At 47.4% G+C, this 22,720-nt stretch overlaps 2 protein-coding genes across 2 annotated transcripts in view; both read right to left on the bottom strand.

Annotated features, from left to right (window-relative positions):
• The window catches only part of PRKAR2A (protein kinase cAMP-dependent type II regulatory subunit alpha), a 99,354-nt gene extending 88,948 nt beyond the window's left edge, over positions 1-10,406 (bottom strand). Inside the window, exon 1 of the mRNA XM_010370207.1 lies at positions 9,827-10,406. Within this exon, the coding sequence (XP_010368509.1) occupies positions 9,827-10,088 (262 nt within the window). The 5' untranslated portion in view covers positions 10,089-10,406. The remainder of the gene's footprint in view (positions 1-9,826) is intronic.
• A 9,439-nt stretch (positions 10,407-19,845) lies between these two features.
• Positions 19,846-22,720, bottom strand: part of SLC25A20 (solute carrier family 25 member 20) — a 43,719-nt gene continuing 40,844 nt past the window's right edge. Inside the window, exons 6-9 of the mRNA XM_010370197.1 lie at positions 22,471-22,543; positions 22,011-22,120; positions 21,426-21,550; positions 19,846-20,689 (exon numbers count right to left, since the gene is read on the bottom strand). Coding sequence (XP_010368499.1) covers positions 20,627-20,689; positions 21,426-21,550; positions 22,011-22,120; positions 22,471-22,543 — 371 coding nt within the window. The 3' untranslated portion in view covers positions 19,846-20,626. The remainder of the gene's footprint in view (positions 20,690-21,425; positions 21,551-22,010; positions 22,121-22,470; positions 22,544-22,720) is intronic.

Raw genomic sequence — 22,720 nt, 5'->3', positions numbered from 1 at the left:
TTCAGGCAGCTATCTGGGCTTGGACCGAGAAAAAAGCCATTTGTTTTCAGATCTAAAATTCATTAAATGGCACCTCAAGTGCAAAATAAATAAGCTAAAAGTTTTAGTTACCAGCCTCTGAACATGCATATTTTTTCTTTTAATTCCAAAGAAACATGTACTAAATTTTACTCCAAATAGGAAAAATTACACAAGAAAAACTTAGTGAATATATAATATACAAGAACAGTCCTAGCAAGACGCACGCTTTAAGAGACACAAAACAGCTGTCCCAACACCTATAATGATTCCTAAAAGTACATCATCTAAAATTATTACAAAACGAATTTTTTTTTTTTTAAAGCTGCTCCTTGAGGATCAGGGCTAATTTATAGTCAGTGCACCAAGAACCACTATAAAAAGATCCTTGGCCGGGCGTAGTGGCTCAAGCCTGTAATCCCAGCACTTTGGGAGGCCAAGACGGGCGGATCACGAGGTCAGGAGATGGAGACCATCCTGGCTAACATGGTGAAACCCCGTCTCTACTAAAAAATACAAAAAACTAGCCAGGCGAGGTGGCGGGCACCTGTAGTCCCAGCTACTCGGGAGGCTGAGGCAGGAGAATGGCGTGAACCCTGAAGGCAGAGCTTGCAGTGAGCCGAGATCCGGCTACTGCACTCTAGCCTGGGCGACAGAGCGAGACTCCGTCTCAAAAAAAAAAAAAAAAAAAGATCCTTAATGAGCAAAATATATCCCCTATTCGAGACCAACCCCGCCAACATGGCGAAACCCCATCTCTACTAAAAAAAAATGGCCAAGTGTGGCCGGTTGTGGTGGCTCATGCCTCTAATCTCAGCACTTTGGGAGGCCGAGGCGGGCAGATCACGAGGTCGGCATTTGAGTGTGGTAGTTCATATGCCTAGAGGCTGAGGCAGGAGAATTACTGAACCCTGGAGGCGGAGACTGCAGTGAGCCAATCGTATCACTGCACTGCAGCCTGAGTGACAGAGCAAGACTCAGTCTCAAAAAAAAAAAAAAAAAAAAAAATTCCAGGGACCCAAAATAGCCAAAACAATTCTAATAAAGAATGAACTTGGAAAATTCATACTTCCTGATTCCAAACCTACTACAGAGTTATCTACAGTAATCAAGACAATGTGATATTAGCATGTGGTCAGACATATACATCAATAGAACTGAGTCTAGAAACAGACACATTTACAGTCAATCCATTTCCTTTTTTTTTCCCCATGTTACTGAGTCCATGCATAACAATCAATTTTCAACAAGAGTACCAAGACAATTAAGTGAGAAAAGAACAGTCTTTTCAACAAACAGTGCTGGAACAACTGGATATTTACATGCAAAAGAATAAAGTACTCGGCCAGGCACAGTGGCTCACGCTTGTAATCCCAGCACTCTGGGAGGCCAAGGTGGGTGGATCACGAGGTCAGGGGTTCAAGACCAGCCTGACTGACCAACATAGTGAAACCCCGTCTCTACCAAAAATACAAAAAATTAGCCGGGTGTGGTGGCAGGTGCCTATAATCCCAGCTACTCGGGACACTGAGGCAGGAGAATCACCTGAACCCAGGAGGCAGAGGCTGCAGTGAGACGAGATTGTGCCATTGCGCACTCCAGCCTGAGCAACAGTGTGAGACTCCATCTCAAAAAAAAAAAAAAAAAAAAGGGCCGGGCACGGTGGCTCAAGCCAGTAATCCCAGCACTTTGGGAGGCCGAGACGGGCGGATCACGAGGTCAGGAGATCGAGACCATCCTGGCTAACACGGTGAAACCCCGTCTCTACTAAAAAAATACAAAAAACTAGCTGGGCGAGGTGGCGGGCGCCTGTAGTCCCAGCTACTGGGGAGGCTGAGGCAGGAGAATAGCGTAAACCTGGGAAGCGGAGCTTGAAGTGAGCTGAGATCTGGCCACTGCACTCCAGTCCGGGCAACAGAGCGAGACTCCGTCTCAAAAAAAAAAAAAAAAAGAATAAAGTTTTTAAATATATATATATATAAAAAACTCAAAATGTACCAAAGACTTAAGTGTAAAAGATAAAACTATAAACTTCTAGAAGAAAATACAGGGGTAAATTTTCATGACCTTGGATTTGGCAATGGTTTCTTAAATACGACACCTCAAGCACAAACAAGAAAAGAAAAACAACACATCGGATTTCATCAGAATTAAAAACATTTGTGCTTCAAAGGACATCAAAAGAGCAAAAAGACTGGACACAGTGGCTCATGTCTATAATCCCAGCACTTTGGGAGGCCAAGGCAGAAGGATCACTTGAGGCCAGGAGTTTATGACCAGCCCTGGCAACATAGTGAGACCCAATCCCTACCAAAAAATATGTGGTGTGTGTGTGTGTGTGTGTGTGTGTGTGTGTGTGTGTGTGTGTGTGTATGTTTAGTTAGCCAGAGGCCAGGCACAGTGGCTCACATCTGTAATCCTAGCACTTTCAGAGATGAGGCAGGCGGATCACCTGAGGTCAGGAGTTCAAGACCAGCCTGGGCAACATGGTGAAACCCCATCTCTACAAAATATACAAAAATTAGCCAGGCTATTACAGGTTTATGCCTATAGTCCCAGCTACTTGGGAGGCTAAGGTGAGAGGATTGCTTGAGCCTGCAAGGGTGAGGCTGCAGTGAGCTGTGATTGTACCACTATACTCCAGCCAGGGTGACAGAGACCCTATCTCAAAAATAATAGTAATAAAAATAAAAATTAGCCAGCTATGAAAAAAAAAAAATTAGCCAGGTAAGGTGGCGCATGAGCCCAGGGGCCCAGGTATGGTGGCGTGAGCCCAGGAGTTCAAGGCTGTAGTGACCTATGATGGTGCTAATATACTCTGACCTGGGCAACAGAGTGACACCCTAACTTAAAAAATAAAAAGAAGAAATGCAAATGACAAATACATGGAAAGATGCCCACTCAACATCATTAGTCATTAGAGAAATGCAAATCAAAACCACAATGAGGTACCACTCCACACCCACTAGTTTGGCTATAATAATTTTAGAAGACAGATACGTTCAGACAAGGATGTAGAGGAATTAGAACCCTCAAAACACTGCTGGTTGGAATGTAAAATGGTTCAGCCACTTTGGAGAACCGGCTGGCAATTCCTCAAAAGGTTAAATAGAGCTACCATATGGCCCAGCAATTCTACTCCTATGAGAAATGAATAGAGGTCCACACAGAACGTGTACACACAAATATTCGTAGCAGCATTATTCACAATAGTCAAAGAGTGGGAACAATCTATATGTCCATCAACATATGAATGGATAAATGGTATATCCAGAAATGAATGGTATTTCCAGACAACCGAATAGTATTTAGCAATAGAAAGAAATGAAGTTTATTTAGAACAAGTGGAAAAAGGGGGGAAAAAAAAACACAGAAGTACTGATACATGCTTAAAAAATGGATGAACCTTGAGAACATTATGCTAAGTGCCAGTGGCAAAAGACCACATATTGGCCAGGCATGGTGGCTCATGCCTGTAATCCCAGCACTTTGGGAGGCCAAGGTGGGCGAGGTCTGGAGATCTCACAAGATCAGGAGATCAAGACCATCCTGGCTAACACAGTGAAACCCCATCTCTACTAAAAATACAAAAAATTAGCTGGGCATGGTGGAGGGTGCCTGTAGTCCCAACTACTCAGGAGGCTGAGGCAGGAGAATGGCATGAACCCAGGAGGTGGAGCTTACAGTGAGCCGAGATCATGCCACTGCACTCCAGCCTGGGCAACAGAGCAAGACTCTGCTCAAACAACAACAACAAAAACACGTATTATATGATTCCATTTATATGAAATATCCAGGATAGGCAAATGGTAGAGACAAAAGTAGATTAGAGGTTGCCTAGGGATGAGGAGAATCAGGGTGTTGGTGAGGTGATGACTAAAGTGTATGGGTGCCGGGAAGAGGCTCACACCTGTAATCCCAGCACTTTGGGAGGCCATAGAGGACAGATCACCTGAGGTTGGGAGTTCGAGACCAGCCTGGCCAACATGGTGAAACCCCGTCTACTAAAAATACAAAATTTAGCCAGGCACAGTGGCACATACCTGTAATCCCAGCTACTCAGGAGACTGAGGCACAAGAATTGCTTGAACCCAGGAGGCAGAGGTTGTAGTGAGCTGAGATCTCACCACTGCACTCCAGCCTGGGCAACGGAGAGAGACTCCATCTTAAAAAAAAAAAGAGAAGAAAACAAAAAACAAAAAACAGTGTATGGGACTTTTTTTGGAGTGACAAAAAATGTTCTAAAAATTGTTATGGGGCCGGATGCGATGGCTCACGTCTGTAATCCCAGCACTTTGGGAGGCTGAGGCAGGTGGATTACAAGGTCAGGAGATCAAGACCATCCTGCCTAACATGGTGAAACCCCGTCTCTACTAAAAAAAAATACAAAAAATTAGCCGGGCCTGGTGGCGGGCGCCTGTAGTCCCAGCTACTCGGGAGGCTGAGGCAGGAGGATGGTGTGAACCCGGAAGGCAGAGCTTGCAGTGAGCGGAGATCACGCCACTGCACTCCAGCCTGGGTAACAAAGCAAGATTCCATCTCAAAAAAAAAAAAATGGTTATGGTTGGCCAAGTGCAGTGGCTCATGCCTATAATCCCAACACTTTGGGAGGCCGAGGCAGACTGATCACCTGAGGTCAGGAGTTTAAGACCAGCCTGGCCAACATGGTGAAACCCCATCTCTACTAAAAATACAAAAATTAGCCGGGCGTGGTGGCACGTGCCTGTAATCCTGGTTACTCGGGAGGGTGAGGCAGGAGAATGGCTTCGACCCGGGAGGCAGAGGTTGCAGTGAGCTGAGATCGCATCATTGTATTCCAGCCTGGACAACAAGAGGAAAATTCCGTCTCAAAAAAAAAAAAAAAATTATGATGATGGCTGTGTACAGATATGAAAAACCAATTATACACTCTAAATAGTTGATTTGTATGTGAAGTATATCTCCATAAAGCTGTTACCAAAAAAAAAAAAAAAAATGCTGAGAGACCCGCAAGTATAAATGCTTTATGGTAATTACAGAAATGAAACAATTCTGAATGTCGATTTGTTTATATGCAGCTAGAGTAACTTATTAATAAGTTTATACTCTTCAAGTATTTCTCAACATTAAATACTCATTATAACACTTTATACTTTGAAGTTATGTCCTGTTTGATACCAAAGCTGTTATTAAAATAACAGCTAGTAAGTTTTTTGACTCTTTCCAATAGGATACAATTTTATAAACTGAATTGGTGGTTAGTCACAAGGACCTCACTAAGCAAAGCTTCCTTGCTATATACAGTTATAACATTACGTATGATACTTCTTGTTCTTTCCTTTTTTTATTGGCTCTGGTGTTGAAACATATCCTATTTCTAATTTAAGTAGTGTAGACTTATTCTAATGCCATTGGATATACAATTCATTTTTTCTTCTTTTTTAAATTGTGGTAAGATATACATAACATAAAATGTGCCATTTCACCATTTTAAGTGTACAATTCAGTGTCATTAAATACATACATTGTGCAACCATCACCATTATCCAACTTCAGAACTTTCTCATCATCCCAAACTGAAACTCTGCACCTATTGAACAATAACACCCTATTACACCTTCCCCCAAGTCCCTGGTTAGCTCTCTTCTACTTTCCATCCCTGTGAATTTAGCTATTATAGTTAACCTTCTGTAAGTGGAATCACACAATATTTGTCTGGGTCATTTCATTTAGGATAATATTTTCAATGCTGTAGCATGAATAAGAATTTCATTCTTTCTTAAGGATGGTCAGGTACGGTGGCTCACACTTGTAATCCCAGCACTTTGGAAAGCTGAGGCGGGACAGACAGATCACCTGAGGTCGGGAGTTTGGGACCAGCCTGGCTAACATGGTGAAACCCCGTCTCTACTAAAAATACAAAAACTAGCTGGGCATGGTGGCACACGCCTGTAATCCCAGCTACTCCGGAGGCTGAGGCAAGGGAACTGCTTGAACCCAGGAGGTGGAGGTTGTAGTGAGCAGGATCACACCACTGCACTCCAGCCTGGAAGACAAAGCAACACTCCATCTTATGTATGTATATACCATATTTTGTTTATCCATTCATTTATTCATGGATACCTAGTTTGTTTTCACCTTTTTTTTTTTTAAGACAGAGTTTCACTCTTGTTGCCCAGGCTGGAGTGCAATGGTGTGATCTTGGCTCACTGAAACCTCCACCTCCTGGGTTCAAACGATTCTCCTGCCTCAGCCTCCCGAGTAGCTGGGATTACAGGCACCCGCCACTACACCCAGCTAATTTTTTTTTTTTTTTTTTTGTATTTAGTAGAGATGGGGTTTTACCAGGTAGGACAGGCAGGTCTCAAACTCCTGACCTTAGGTGATCCGCCTGCCTCAGCCCCACAAAGTGCTGGGATTACTGGCGTGTGCCATGTTTTCACCTTTTGACTACTGTAAATAATGCTGCAATGAGCACTGGAGTATAATTATCTAACTCCCTGCTTAAAATTATTTTGTGGCCGGGCGCAGTGGCTCATGCCTGTAATCCCAGCACATTGGGAAGCCGAGACGGGCGGATCACGAGGTCGGGAGATCAAGACCACCCTGTGGTCTAACACAGTGAAACCCCGCTCTACTGAAAATACAATTAGCCGGGCGCGGTGGCAGGAGCCTGTAGTCCCAGCTACTCAGGAGGCTGAGGCAGGAGAATGGCGTGAATCTGGGAGGCGGAGCTTGCAGTGAGTGGAGATCGCACCACTGCACTCCAGCCTGGGTGACAGAGCGAGACTCCGTCTCAAAAAAAAAAAAAATTATTTTGTGTAGGCCGGACATGGTGGCTCACACCTGTAATCCCAGCACTTTGGGAGGCCAAGGCGGGCAGATCACAAGGTCAGGAGTTTTTGAGACCAGCCTGGCCAATATGGTGAAACACCATCTCTACTAAAAATACTACTAAAAATACAAAAAATTACCCAAGTGTGGTGGCGCATGCCTGTAATCCGAGCTACTCGGAAGGCTGAGGTGGGAGAACTGCTTGAACCAGGAGGCAGAGGTTGCAGTGAACCGAGATCCCGCCACTGCACTCCAGCCTGGGCGACAGAACAAGACTCTGTCTCAAAAAAAAAAAAAAAAAAGGTATTTTGGTTATATACTAGGAGTGAAATTGCTCTACCTATAATAATTTTATCTTTAACTACTTTTTGAGGAACCACCAAATTGTTTTCCACAGCAGCTAGACCATTTTACACTCCCATGAGAAATGCACAAGGGTTCCAACTTCTCCACATCTTGGCTATTTTCTGTTTTTAATATCAGCCATCCTAACAGGTATGAAGTATCTCATTGTATGCAATGTGTTTTTCGTCTATTATTTGTAAATAGAAATCCACCTTGTAGTAATTTTTATAATTATGTAGCGCAGCCACTTGAGACACCAAAAATACTTAAATACCAATAAAAGAGTAGAAAGATTTTAGGTCAACTCAATTTTGAAAAAGATATCAAAGATGACAAAGAATGAAGATATAATACAAAAACTTGTAAACTTTTACTTATCTGAGGCTAATTTCTAAAATCCTAAAGTGTTGTATAAATAAAAATTGTCTCAAAGCACATTACTGCTTTGTGATTTACAGAGATAACAGTGAAACAAACCTGAAATAAAGCTTTTAAAAACACATTTGTCCCTGGTAGATTGTTGTCACTGTCTTCATTTTAAAGATAAGAAAATCTGAGATCAAACATGTTTGACAACTTGTCCAAGACCACAAAGCAAACCTGTGGCAGAGTTTAGAAAATAATTTCTAATTTCCCAGAAACCCATGATGTAATGTGCAATAAATCAAGGGAAACCCAGAAGAGCCCTTGTTACTCTTTTAGCATGAATACACTTAGGGAGATTGTCCAGTGCACTGAAGCTTGTAACCTCCCACAGCAATGACTATTAATTAACTCCTTGCCAGCAGTGACTTGAATACTGGGCCAGACCAGATACAACTCAGACTAGTTGTGTGTGTGTCTGATCTAATAACACTAAGATTCTAACTTGGCCTCTCAAATGGTTTTGTTCAATTTTAGTTGTTCAAAAGTAGGCTAATTCTACTGTTAAATTGACAAAGCATATGTTGAAGCAACCAAGGAAATTGTAATTGCTTCTTAACATTCTTGCTTAGATCAGATGTAGAAAGTGTTATTTTGGCCAGGAGCAGTAGCTCATGCCTGTAATCCCAGCACTTTGGGAGGCCAAGGCAGGAGGATTACTTGAGGCCAAGAGTTCAAGACCAGCCTGGGCAACACAGGGAGACCCCGTCTCTATAAAACACTTAAAATTAGTCAGGCATGGTGGCACACCAGGTAATCCCAGCTACCTGAGAGGCCCAGGTGGGAGGATACCTTGAGCTTGGGAGGTCGGGGTTGCAGTGAGCCCTGATTGTGCCACTACACCCCAGCCTGGGTGACAGAGCAAGATCCTGACTTTAAAAAAAAAAAAAAAAAGGTGTGATGATCTTGGATCACCAAATCTGTGAGGGAAGGACAGTCTCTAACTTGTTTTCTGCTCTGTCCTTATTGCATACTCTTGGAGAAGGTTTACTATTTACTAAATGATAAATCTCGACACAGCAAGCAGAGCCAGTGAAGCTGCTCTCCTGATCTCAGTCTCTGCTGGGATCCTTTCCTTTAAAGCTACAACCCACCCACTAAACAAGAAGATAACTATTGGGTTTTTCCTTTTTCTTTTTTTTGAGACGGAGTTGGCTCTGCCGCCCAGGATGGAGTACAGTGGCATGATCTTGGCTCACTGCAACCTCCGCCTCACAGGTTCAAGCGATTCTCCCCACCTCAGCTTCCCAAGTAGGTGGGACTACAGGCGCCCACCACAACGCCCGGCTAATTTTTGTATTTTTAGTAGAGAACGGGGTTTCGCCATGTTGGCCAGGCTGGTCTCGAACTCCTGACCTCAGGTGATCCACCCGCTTCGGCCTCCGAAAGTGCTGGGATTACAGGCGTGACCCACCACGCCCTGCCGGGTTTTTCCTTTTTAAATATGACATAGGGTGTCTATTTTGCCCAGGCTGGTCTCGAACTCTTGGACTCACGCGATATTTCTTTCTCAGCCTCCAGAGTAGCTGGGACTATAGGGGCCCACTGCCACAGCCGGCAAGATACTTACTTACTCTCACCAAATTTGATTCAATCGTTTTGGCCAAATTTTTAAAAATAGGAATATTCCGAGGGACCATGTTTGAAGAAATATAAACTCAAGCAAGCAGAGATGAAATGACCTGAGAGATTTGCTTTAATACACTTCGGCGAAGAAAAAAGGGTATGGATGAAACTTTGTGACAAATACAACTGTTAAATGTAGGTGATGGTATATAGGGATTCATCTCACCTTTCCTCTTCTGTCTATGCTTAAAAGTTTTCACAGTAACTTTTCAAAAAAAATTATTATTTCCAAACAAACTTACTGTCCTATCAATTAAACACGAGTCGCTGGATGTGAACGCTCTTGTCTTCGGAGCCAAATCTGGTGAAGGATCTCAAGCAAAGGTGAGGGATCCTCTCTCTGGCAGGGCCGACAGCGCGCAAGTTTCCTTCAAGGCTGAATCTGACAAATCACTCGGTGCGCTCTAGGGCTCGCAGGACCGCAGAGCTCAATTTGGAAGTGGCGCACGCGGGCTCACGGCGTCTCAGGGAAACGCTAGAAACGCGGCTACAGAGTTCCCAATCCCAGCCCGCGGTCGGCTTGGCCCCGGCGCGACACCCGGCTCCCTGCCACCCATTGAGACCTCCTGCACCACTCCCCAGGGCCCCGCCCACAGCCTACCTTCCAAGTCCTCGTCCTCCTCCGACTCGCTGTCCCCTTTGGCGTCGGCGACACGGTCCGGGCCGGGTTCTGGCGTGGGGTGGCCCGGGCTCTGACGTGGGGTGGCGGCGGGCAGGACTGAGGCTGGGGCGCGGGCCTCGCGCAGGCGGGTAAAGTAGTCCACAGCGAATTCGACGAGGTCAGGCGGCTGCTGTCGCAGCACCTCCACCGTGTAGCCCTGCAGCAGCTCCGTGAGCCCAGGCGGGATCTGGATGTGGCTCATGCCGGCGGCGGCCGAGGGGATAGACGGGTTGGGCCGCCGGCGGCCACTGTCTCCGCGCTCACTCACGCCGGCCTTTCCCTCCGCGCCCGCGAGGTCTCTTCCCGCGCGGCCCCGGCTCGGCCTTCCTCACGTCGCGCCGCTCTTTGGCCGGCTCTGCGATTCCAGGCCGCGCAACCCTACGCTATCACGGCCGGCCTGGCACCGCCGCCGCTGTCACTGGGCAGCCGCCGCCGCCGCGGGGACCGACGGACAGGCGAGCTGGACCGGCGGGGCAGGCGTCCTGGTTGTGACGCACGCGGCCGCGGGCGTGCGCGTCCCCGCGTAGCATCGGCCGTCAGTGCGCTTGCGCCACTAGGTGACACGCCCCCTCAGGCTGTCGGGGGGTCGAGACAGTGGCGGGTTCCTGATGCCGGCTCACGGCGGGAATCCGGGGAATTAGGTAATGAATGGTCTACCCATGAAGGGGACCGATTAGTGCCTCTCGCCTGGTCCTGAAGACCTTTACATTCTACACATTCTACACTGGGCCCTAGGCCAACACTGCTTGATGAAGTTGAGCAGACCACAGACATTGTTATCCTTTGCCCCTGGGAAGATGGTATAGGTGAACCGTAGAGGCCAGACTATTTCCCAAATTGCCCTCCTCCTCCTACCAAACTGGCAGGGTTTTGAAAAAGGTGGAGACCTTCCTGGGATGTCCAGGCCACAGCCTACGTGCTAACCAAAGGCCCACGGGGCATAGGGCAGAGTCCCCCCTCTCCTTTCCAGGCCCAGCCAGGAAGAGAGTAGCTGTAGGTTTGGGAACCTGAAGGGCATTTGGGATGCTTAAACACCACCAGGTAATTACCCAGTATTAATTAAAATCCTCCCTAGCACCTCCCATACATGCTTGGCACACACCCAGGAGCTCAATGCTACTGGGAGCTGAGCAGCTGGGAGCAAGGAGCACCTCATCCCTGCTGATGAAGAGGCCAGCCCAGGCTCTAGGCTAAGCAGGCCTGTGATTATAAACAGCAGTGTGTCCCTGGACAAATTTCTTGACCCTTGAGAAGAATCTTGGATCATCAGCTTTGTGAGGGGAGAAGCAGTCTCCAACTTTTTTCCTGCTCAGTCCTTATTGCATACTCTTGGAGAAGGTCTACTGACTATATGGTAAATCTTGACACAGCAAGCAGAGTCAAACTGCTCTCCTGACCTCATAGTCTCAGCTGGGACCCCTTGCTTTAAAGCTATGCTTCTGCTTTCAGAATATGAAGACCTCACTAAGGACAGGCAAAATGGAGCTGGAGGGGTAGTTTCCCTCACCTCTTCTCTGCTCTTGGGTAGACTGACCCAAGTCTTCCAGGGATCAGCCTTGACAGCAATATCCAGAAAACCTAGGTGTGACTTCCATGGTACCACCACACCTGGGGATCTGCCCCTCTTCAAGCAATTCAATAGCCAACCCTTTGGAAAGGCAAATTCACAACTCCGTTCCCTAGTTTGCCCATATTGTCAGGTGATATATATATTATTTTTATTTTTATTTTTTATTTTTTTTGAGACGGAGTCTCGCTCTGTCACCCAGGCTGGAGTGCAATGGCATAATCTCGGCTCACTGCAACCTGTGCCTCCCGAGTTCAAGCAAGTCTCGTGCCTCAGCCTCCCGAGTAGCTGGGATTACGGGTTCATGCCACCGTGCCCGGCTAATTTTTGTATTTTTAGTAGAGATGGGGTTTCACCATGTTGGCCAGGCTGGTCTTGAACTCCTGACTTCGTGATCCACCTGCCTCAGCCTCCCAAAGTCCTGGGATTATAGGCGTGAGCCACCAGGCCTGGCTGGTTTTATATGTTTTAAAGGCAGACTGGCACCTGTACAGTTTAGACTTAGACCTCGATTACAAAATAGAGGAGAGAGGCCAGGCGCGGTGGCTTACGCTTGTAATCCCAGCACTTTGGGAGGCTGAAGTGGGCAGAACGTGAGGTCGGGAGTTCAAGACCAGCCTGGCCAACATGCTGAAACCTCATCTCTACTAAAAATACAAAAATTAACTGGTCGTGATGGCAGGCGCCTGTAATCCCAGTTACTCAGGAGGCTAAAGCAGGAGAATTGCTGGAACCTGGGAGGCAGAGGCTGCGGTGAGCCAAGATCTTGCCACTGCACACCAGCCTGAGTGACAGAGTGAGACTCCATTTCAAAAAAAACAAAACAAAACTCTCTCCAGGAGTGGCCTGGAGAGAAAGGCCACTCCAGGGCTGACAACAGTTGAGTATGGGTGGGTTTTCCAAATGGTTCCAAGGAATCCCTACTGGCCTCTGCCTGAAGCAGGCCAGTCAGCCTGACTTGTTCTCAGATGCCCCATGGATCAGCAAACACCCATCCAGCAGAGCATTCAAAGGCATCCTGGAGGAATGAGGGCCACTGTTGTGCCAGACCCCCCCCCCTTTTTTTTTTTTTGAGAGGAGTCTTGCTCTGTCGCCCAGGCTGAAGTGCAATGGCACAGTCTCTGCTCACTGCAACCTCTGCCTCCCGGGTTCAAGCGATTCTCCTGTCTCAGCCTCCCGAGTAGCTGGGACTACAGGCATGTACCACCACACCCAGCAAATTTTTTTGTATTTTTAGTAGAGATGGGGTTTCTCCATGTTGGCCAGGATGGTCTCAATCTCTTGACATCATGATCCACCCACCTCAGTCTCCCAAAGTGCTGGGATTACAGGCGTGAGCCACTGCGCCTGGCCTTTATTTATTTATTTATTTATTTATTTATTTATTTTTGAGATGGAGTCTTCCTCTTGTCGCCCAGGATGGAGTGCAATGGCACAATCTCAGCTCACTGCAACCTCCACCTCCCGGGTTCAAGCAATTATCCTGCCTCAGCCTCCCGAGTAGCTGGGATTATAGGCGCCCGCCACCATGCTCAGTTAATTTTTGTATTTTCAGTAGAGACGGGGTTTTACCATGTCTCGAACTCCTGACCTCCGGATCTGCCCGCCTTAGCCTACCAAAGTGCTGGGATTACAGGCGTGAGCCACTGCGCCTGGCCATTTTTTTTGTTTGGCTTTTTTGTTTGCTTGTTTGCTTTTTTTTTGAGACACAGTCTTACTCTGTTTCCCAGGCTAGAGTGCAGTGATGCGATCTCGGCTCACTGCAACCTCCATCTCCCGGGTTCAAGTGATTCTCGTGTCTCAATCTCCCAAGTAGCTGGGATTGTAGGTGCGCACCACCACGCCCGGCTTATTTTTGTATTTTTAGTACAGACCGGGTTTCACCATATTAGCCAGGCTGGTCTTGAACTCCTGACCTCAAGTGATCCACCCACCTCAGCTTCACCAAAGTGCTGGGATTACCGGCATGAGCCACCACGCCCGGCCAAGAAAGACCCATATTTTTGTTTGTTTGTTTTCTTTTTTGAGATGGAGTCTCGCTCTGTCGCTCAGGCTGGAGTGCAGTGGCACTATCTCTGCTCACTGCAACCTTCGCTTCCCGGGTTCAAGTGATTCTCCTGCCTCAGCCTCCCGAGTAGCTAGGACTACAGGTGCACGCCACCACACCTGGCTAATATTGTATTTTTAGTACAGATGGGGTTTCACCATGTTGGCCAGGCTGGTCTCGAACTCCTGACCTCAGGCGATCTGCCCGCCTCAGCCTCCCAAAATGCTGGGATTATAGGCGTGAACCACCGCTCCTGGCCACCAGACCCCTATTAACTTCAGCAGGGATGGCACCAGGTTCAAGAGGCCAAAAGAGATCCAGAGCCAGCAAACAAGACTTAGGGCTGATTGAGGGGAATTTACCTACAGAGCAGTCCAGTGGTGGTGGGCTAGATAGGAGAACTGCTCCACCTGCAGAAAGTATGGAGTATATATAGCATTTTCACTTAACACCCTCCTGCTAACAACTTTGATTTAACCCAAAACAAAGGGGCTCAATCCCCTGTACATCCACAGGACAGAATGGGGGCTCAGATATTCCTCATGGGTAAGTAATGAATCTCCGGCTTGTCCTCGCTTGGAACGCCCAACACATTCAGGTGCATCTGCCATACAGGGTCCTTCTCAGAGTATGCTTAAGTTATTGTTGTCAGGTGCAGCTACCATACACAGGTGTGTCTGCTATATAGCCACCTGTAGCTGCTCCTCATGGGTCTCCATAGACTAGTCTCAGAGCAAGGATGGACAGCCAGCCTCCAGTTTCAACCTGGCACTCTCCCCCAGTACTTGGTCCCCAGAGCAGGGGTCCATCTCTCTTACTTCTGGCCAACCCTTCAGTAACAAGTAGAGCCCCCAGGGCCTTCATGAATGCCTAGCTGAGCTGGCTAAAGAAAAGGGCGCTGTAACAGGAGGGAACACCAGGAGCCTGAACCCCGCATCTTCTACCCTTATCCTGCATTTATCCTGCCTGCATTCAAGCCTGTCCAGCTGCACCACTGGAGGCTACCACGGCAACTAAACCCAGAGGCAGCCAGTAACTGAGATACAGCTGCCAAGAGCAAGTGACGGTGGAAAAGGCCAACAGCAGAGACCCTTAGAAGCAAGAGAAGTACACAGGAGGGGGCCCCAGAACCCTGAGGGTGCTACACTCAAATCTAATCCTACTCACAATTCAGCAGGCAGTCAATATCTTGCACAGACTGCCATATCACCAACCACAGGCACAGATATGGACACAATGGGGCCAATTCGCAGAGTTGTTTACAACTATGGATGCAGAGCAGCACAGGTGGGACACATGTTTAGCGCAAAAACAACGGGTCTTGGTGAAACAAAAATGGGTCGGGTACCATTGCTGTTTCCAATGAAACAATGAATTTTGTGTGCTCTTAATAGGTTTATTGTTCAAACATTTCTCTCTGTCTCTCCAAGATGAAGGGAGGGGCGTAAACTTCCCTGAACTCCTCTGAAGGTCTGCTCTTGGCTCAGATCCTCCAGCTTAAATAACTCATTCCCTCTGCATACTTGTGGGACTCAGGTCCAGCAGGAAAACCTCCCTCTTATTTGATCAAGGGACCACTTTTCTAAGCCATTCCAGTCCCCCACCCATTTCCTGGGATCTGCTGGTCACCTGACCACCTCTACATGCCAGGCCCTCCCGGATTTGGTACTCCCAGCTCACTTAGTTCCTACCAGCAACAGTTTCTATGTTGCCTTAGAAGTGTTCATGAGCCGCTAGTTGGCAAAAGAGATTGAGGAAGTGAGCTATGTTTTCTCTGCCCTCACCCAAGCTGTATTTCAGCCTCTACTGTGGCTCCTCCAGTGAAGCCACTGCCTTTTGTACAGGAAATCTGATCTGTCTTAAGTGCCCATGCTCCAGGGAGCAGTTAGTTCCCAGGCCACATTTGTGTACCTGTGAGCCATCCCCATGCCTGAGACACTATGTCCTGAGAAAGCGTCAGTTTCTGCAGTAGAGCCAGGGTCTGCATCTGAGACACCTCAGGGCAAGGACAGAACCTAGAAAGCACAGCGAAACTGGCTAGAAAATCACAGGTCTGCATGCTTACCGTAGCAGAGAAAGCAGAAAAGGAACCCCTCAGGGACACCTGGCCCTGGGGCTTTCCCAGTGCCTGTCAGGACTCTGTGCCACCGCTGATCTGACTCCCAGGCCAGGTACCTAAGCTTGGGACCAGGTGGTACAGACAGGTCTCCTGGAGCCTGGATCAAGCAGCCTCAGGACAGCCTCTGATAGCATCACAAGTCTTTCTTCTTGAGACCCAGACAATCCCCACTTTATTATCAGTTTGCCAATGACCTTTGCAGATCAGTTTACCCTGTCTGAGCCTTGGCTTCCACATCTGAAAGTGGGAGTCAAAATCCCTACCCAGAGGCTGAGTGCAGTGGCTCATGCCTGTAATCACAGCACTTTGGGAGGACAAGGCAGGCAAATCACCTGAGGTCAGGAGTTTGAGACCAGCTTGGCCAACATGGTAAAACCCCATCTCTACCAAAAAATACAAAAATTAAGGCCAGGTGTAGTGGCTCACACCTGTAATCCCAACACTTTGAGAGGCTGAAGTGGGTAGGTCACTTGAGGTCAGGAGTTCAGGACCAGCCTGGCCAAAATGGCAAAACCTTGTCTCTACTAAAAATACAAAAATTAGCTGGGCGTGGTGGTGTGCACCTGTAATCCCAGCTACTCAGGAGGCTGAGGCAGGAGAATCACTTGAACCCGGGAGGCAGAGTTTGCAGTGAGCCAAGATTGTGCCACTGCACTCCGGCCTGGGCAAAAGAGGGAGACTCCATCTAAAAAAAAAAAAAAACCCTACCCATTAAACATTGAGTTACAAGGGGATAAAGAAATAAGAGAATACATTTATAAGGAGGTTAGAAAATATGTAGGGGGTTCCAGCCTCAAAAGACCGTAAGGCGGCCAGGCACAGTGGCTCATGCCTGTAATCCCAGCACTTTGGGAGGCTGAGGTGGGCGGATCACAAGGTCAGGAAATCGAAACCATCCTGGCTAACACGGTGAAACCCCGTTTCTACTAAAAATACAAAAATTAGCCAGACGTGGTCGCGGGCACCTGTAGTCCCAGCTACTCAGGAGGCTGAGGCAGGAGAATTGCTTGAACCCGAGAGGTGGAGGTTGCAGTGAGCTGAGATCGTGCCACTGCCTCCAGCCTGGGTGACACAGCGACAAAAAAAAAAAAAACAAAACAAAAAAAATGCTGTAGGGAAACAACTGTGGGGTAGAGATAGTATGACTTTATAGCTGAAATGGTGCTACTGTGCTTTTAACAATTACTATTGCAACAATCTGTGCTCCCTCCCTCACCTTTGGCCCAGTTACATGCCTCTTGGTGCCTGGGTGAGGCTTTTATCACCAGTTGGTTGTTTAAAAAAATCACTGTCTGGCTCCCAGTTGTGACTGTCTGTGAAAGACAAATTGCTAGGGAGGGCCCCAATTTTCCCCCGCTCCTTACCCTGTCAGGAAGAGAAGAGATATATCAGGAACAGGTGGCATTTCAAAGTGCATCATAAAAGAAGCACCAGCCAGGAGGGAGTTACTCAACATCTGCTCTGCTCCCTTCACAAATATGCCTCCAGGGGCTTCCCTATTTGACTTAACATCTATTGAACACCCAAAGGAGTAAAATAATCTACCATCACTAACATCAAAGAACCAAAATACTCCATTTTAAAATGGAAAATTTTTCCAAGGGCAAATTATCCAGAGGCACAGACTGTAAAAGTGATCCTAAGCCATGGGAATGGCTGGCATTTGGCTGAAATGCAAGTACATTTACAGGGGCTTCTAGGCAAAAGCTGAGGTTTTTGAATAGTCTCAGTCAGTGCAGTGGCTCACACCTGTAATGCTAGCACTTTGGGAGGCTGAGGCGGGTGGATCACTTGAAGTCAGGAGTTCGAGACCAGCCTGGCCAACATGAGGAAACCCCATCTCTACTAAAAATACAAAAATTAGCTGGGTGTGGTGGCGGGTTCCTGTAGACCCAGCTACTTGGGAGGGTGAGGTAGGAGAATCTTTTGAACCCAGGAGGTGGAGGTTGCAGTGAGCCGAGATCATGCCACTGCACTCCAGCCTGGGTGACAGAGTGAGACCCTATCTCAAAAAAAAAAAAAAAAAATTCAAATTTAGAACAGTCTCAGGACTGGATGATATCAAGAAGAGCTTCAGGTTGAGCACAGTGGTGCATACCTGTAATCCTAAAATTTTGGGAGGCTGAGACGGGAGCCCAGGAGTTCAAGACCAGCCTGGGCAACATAGGGAGACTCCATCTCTACAAAAAATAAATTTAAAAAATTAGCTGGGCATAGTAACACATGCCTGTGGTCCCAGCTACTCAGGAGGCTGAGGTGGGAAAATTACTTGGGCCCAGGAGGTCAAGTCTGCAGTGAGCCATGATCATGCCACTGCACTCCAGCCTAGGTAACAGAGTGAACCCTGTCTCAAAAACATTTTTTCTAATAAAATAAGATTTAAAAAGAAGAGCTGCAGGAGACACATAAATGGCCATCTTCAAATCAATGAGATATTAAACAAAGACATCCTCCAGGGTTAGAAGAAGCAGGCTTCACATTTAATTAACCTTGCCAGACAGAGGATATACAATTTTCATCTTTAAAAACTGTTCAGCCTGGGCAACATAGTGAGACTTCATCTCTACAAAATTTTTTTTAATAGCCAGGCACAGCAGTACACTACAGGTGTACTGTACAGGTGTACTGCAACCTGTAGTTCCACCTTCTTGGGAGGCAGAGGTGTGAGGATCATTTGAGCCCAGCAGTGAGCTCTGATCTCACCACTGCACTCTAGCCTGGCCAACAAAGTGAGACCCTGTCTCTAAAAAATTTAATTAATAAAAAGTAAATTAATTTTTTTTTTTGAAATGGAATCTCGCTCTGACACCCAGGATGGAGTGCAGTAGGGCGATATCGGCTCACTGCAACCTCTGCCTCCTGGGTTCAAGTGATTCTCCTGTCTCAGCCTCCCAAGTACCTGGGACTACAGGCATGCCCCAACATGCCCGGCTAATTTTTGTATTTTGAGTAGAGATGGGGCTTCACCATGTTGGTCACGCTGGTCTTGAACTCCTCACCTCAAGTGATCCACCCGCCTCGGTCTCCTAAAGTACTAGGATTATAGGCGTGAGCCACTGTGCCCAGCCAAAAATGTTATTTTCTACTCGGCCATAATTCCTATCTGGTCATTTAGAAATATATTCCAAGCTATAAAGCCTCCTTCCTTAAAGTCCCAAGTCTTTAGCTTCCTGCTGGGTTGATCACAGCCCCAACTCCCAGATAGGGGTGTGTCCCTGCCCTTCTTACCAGGTCTTACTCTGTTGCCCAGGCTGGAGTGCAGTGATGCACACTCGGCTCACTGTGGCCTCAACTTCCTGGGTTCAAGCGATCCTCCTACATTAGCATCCAGAGTAGCTGGGACTACAGGCACACACCACGTCTGGCTAATTTTTTAATTTTTAAAAAATTTTGTGTAGAGATAAGACTCTTACTATATTGCCCAGGCTGGTCTTGAACTCCTGGACTCAAGTGATCCTCCTTCCTTGGCTTCCCAAAGTGTTGGGATTACAAGCGCTGCATGATCCACTATGCCCAGCTTTTTTTTTTTTTTAACAGTTCAAAACTAGAGAGAGAGAGAGTAATGGTTCTAAAGCCAAAGTCCAAGAGTCTCTATGCAGCTGCAGTGAGATAGGAAGTGCCAGTAGAACTGTAACTGTGACCACCAGATGGGACAATGCCAGAAAAGCCCAGCTCCAGTAGCTTCAGCAAGCTCTCCCCTCCACCAGAAAGTAATAGCCTAGCTTATGACTCTCCAACTCCCTCACCTTTTCTGGACACACCTGGATAGCATCATCTGCCTGATTAGTAAAGTTAAGCTAGCTACCTCAGATAGCACAGCAACTCCAAAGCCCACATGAAAACTCGAGATTGCTTTTGTCCTTTTAGAACAACTGACTCTCCATCTGTTAGCTCAGACACCCAGGGGGCTCAGGGAAGAGGGGAATAAATGAAGGAATGGGTTGCAGGCTGGGCCTTGGGAGGGCCTCTGTGCCAGGCTTGCATTGAGGCCTGTGTGAACAATTACCAGTCAAGTCACACCACCCCACACACCCTCCCTAGAGCAGCTGGGAATAGGGCAGTCAGAGAAGGTAGAACCAGCCAAAACTTCCTCTTCCACCTCCTCCTGCTGGATCCCCAGCCTAAGGTTCCCAGGGAAGAATACTGGATCCCTGGAAGCCTCCACCAAGGCCACAGGCTGCCTACTGAATGTCCCAGAATCAAAAGAAGAAAATATAACACAATGCAAAAATTAGAAACAACGTTTATTGTTTCTTGTTAAAATAGGGAGCGCTCATGAGAAAAGAGTATGTAAAAAGGACCTTCCTACATCCTGGGCTTTTTCATTTATCCCAGCAGACTGGGACTGTCCTCACTGTGTAGGAGGGAAAGTTCTCCACCTGCTCCCAGAAAATCAGGCTACTCTAGTTTTACTTTTGATTACTTGCATGCGTTTAAAAAAAAAAAATCAAAATCCAACGATTAACAGTCTACCTTCTCCTAGGCATATATACCTAGTCCACTTGGACACAGGGGTGGGCCTCAAGTCCAGATCCACAGGTACAGCCCAGGATTAGATGGCACCCTGGAAATCAAATGGGTATTCCTGGCTAGGGACTGAAGAAGATCTCAGCTCCTGGTGATCTGGTTGAAAATCTGCACAGTGCCTCCAGTGAGAACTTGAGATTCTCTCTTTAATGAGGAATACTTTGGGTGTGGTAGGACCAGCAGTCAACTGGGAGGCACCATTCTTGCCACAGGTAGTATCTGGTCTAGAAGCTACTTGTTCCATTTCCAAATCCTTTTAAGATCCCTTAAATTGACGAGAATGAATTCAAGTTTCAAAGTGACACAAAGTTATACAAGGTACAGGATGTCATTAAGGTAACGGTCTCACCAAGTCCATGCACAGGGCTCTGATCCCACCATTCCCCTCCCCTTGCCCTCCAAGACTGCTTAGTTCTGTTCACTACTTCTTCTCCTCAGCGACAGCTTCCAGCATCTAGCAGCCTTGAGCAGCCTTCAGCCTCACAAGTTGGGGGTGGCCCAATTAAGGAACTTCATGGCAACTTCAAAGCCAAGGAAACAGGCCTGAGAAGGGGTTGGGAAGAAGAAAAAAGCCAGCAGGAATAACTATTCATAGACTATACAAAGCTCTATGCTTTGCTGGCCCTGTCAGGACCAGAGCCCCTCCCTAACCCCATACCCACTCCACATCAAGGATGCAAACACTGCTCTCTCATTCCTAAGAGGAGAAGAAAATTTATATCCCACAACTGCCCACTTCTTTTTTTTTTTTTTTTTTTTGAGACGGAGCTTTGCTCATCACCCAGGTTGGAATGCAATGGTATGATCTCGGCTCACTGCAATCTCTGTCTCCTCTGTTCAAGCAATTCTGCTGCCTCAGCCTCCTGAGTAACTGGGATTACAGGCACCTGCCACCATGCCCAGCTAATTTTTGTATTTTTAGTAGAGATGGGGTTTCCCTGTGTTGGCCAGGCTGGTCTCAAACTCCTGACCTCAGATGATCCACCTGCCTCAGCCTCCCAAAGTGCTGGGATTATAGGCACTAGCCACCATGCCTGGCCTCACAACTGCCCACTTCTAATGGCCAGGTCAGGAAATCAAAGCCCCTCACCTCAGAGATCCCCAAAGGCAAGTCCTCCTGACAGCTTCAGGGAAGGGAGCAAATAAGGAATGCTCTGGCTGAAGATAGGGCTTTGGTAAAACTGAGACCCCAGTCCTATCCCAGGAACAAGCAAAAGTCAGACCACATGCACCCTGCTCTAAGCCCCAAAGGGAAAGCACAGCCCTGCCAGCTACTCACCGCATTGGCTGGGAAGGCTCGGATCATCACTGCATTGAACCCTTTGTATAAGGATGTGACTCCTTCATCCCGGATCAGCTCCCTCAGCACATCTCTGAAACCATTAGGGTATTTCCCAGGAGGTGCTGTGGGGCAGAACCCAATTTTTAAGGCTTCAGGAAGGAGAAACTAGTAGTTAAGTCTTCCTGAAGGGTCAGGACTAGCACAGGGAAAGGACACCTTGCAGGTCATCTGGGACCAGTCCATAGAAAACAGTTCACCTTGGGACAAATACACAAATGCCTGAATTACTTGTGCCAAGGGAGTAGAAAAGAGGGAAGAAGAATGAAACAGCCCTTCTGTTCATGTGGGGGAGGAAGAGTAGACTTGACTTCTTATCACACTTACCTTGCGTTTAGGCTGTCATGAAAATGAGTCTAGGGTTCCTAGAATGCAAATGACTGTGAGGGAGAATGTTGGTCAGGCAGATGCTGGGTACTGCCATGGAGAGTGAGTATCCCTAGGGCCCTATGAGCTTTGTACCCCAGGATTACCCAGTGCTGGGGACCCACTCTGCCCCTGTCCACCCCACTACCTTCCACTCACCAGTCTGGAATCGAGACTTGAGCACATCTGGGGGGATTGCCACAGCCCAGTTGAAGATCCCTGCAACGCCCCCAGCCACCAAGATCCGAGGGGCACTGAGCTCACTGACCCTGTATAACACCAAAAACAGCCCCAGTTAGACAAAGGCTGTGAGAGTGGCATTCAGACTATCCTGCCTGTGGCAGACAAGGCAGTTACAGAGAAGCAGAAACTGGATGGAAGGAGGAGGTATAAGGCCAGTGCTGCTGGCACCCCTTGAAGGAGGTTTCATGCGCCTGTTTCAAATATTTGCTCCACTGGCTGAGGCACAGAGTAAGAAGAGCTAGCTGGACCTCAGCAGCCACAAGAGGAAAGCAGATATGGAGCCAGGAACAACAACTACTACTTTCAGATTCAGACACAGGAGAGAGCAACACACACATGACCAGGGAAAGTAGCTTCCAAGTTCTATTTTCCTCACCTCTTTCCCTCTGGAGTGAAGATATTTTTCAGCCATTCATATGTCATGAAATACATTCCACTAGCTGGGACATCTGTTAGTGGCAAGAAAGAGGTGAATTAAAGTACATAAACACTTCGCCAGGCATGGTGGCTCACACCTGTAATCTCAGCAATTTAGGAGGTTGAGGGAGGGGGATTGCTTGAGGCCAGGAGGTCCGCACCTGGCCTGAATTATTAGTAAAATTGTTTTTTAATTGGGTGATTTGGTT

The sequence above is a fragment of the Rhinopithecus roxellana genome, chromosome 1 (assembly GCF_007565055.1).
Source record: "Rhinopithecus roxellana isolate Shanxi Qingling chromosome 1, ASM756505v1, whole genome shotgun sequence".
Classification (NCBI taxonomy): domain Eukaryota; kingdom Metazoa; phylum Chordata; class Mammalia; order Primates; family Cercopithecidae; genus Rhinopithecus; species Rhinopithecus roxellana.
This window is presented reverse-complemented; position numbering and strand designations above follow the sequence as displayed.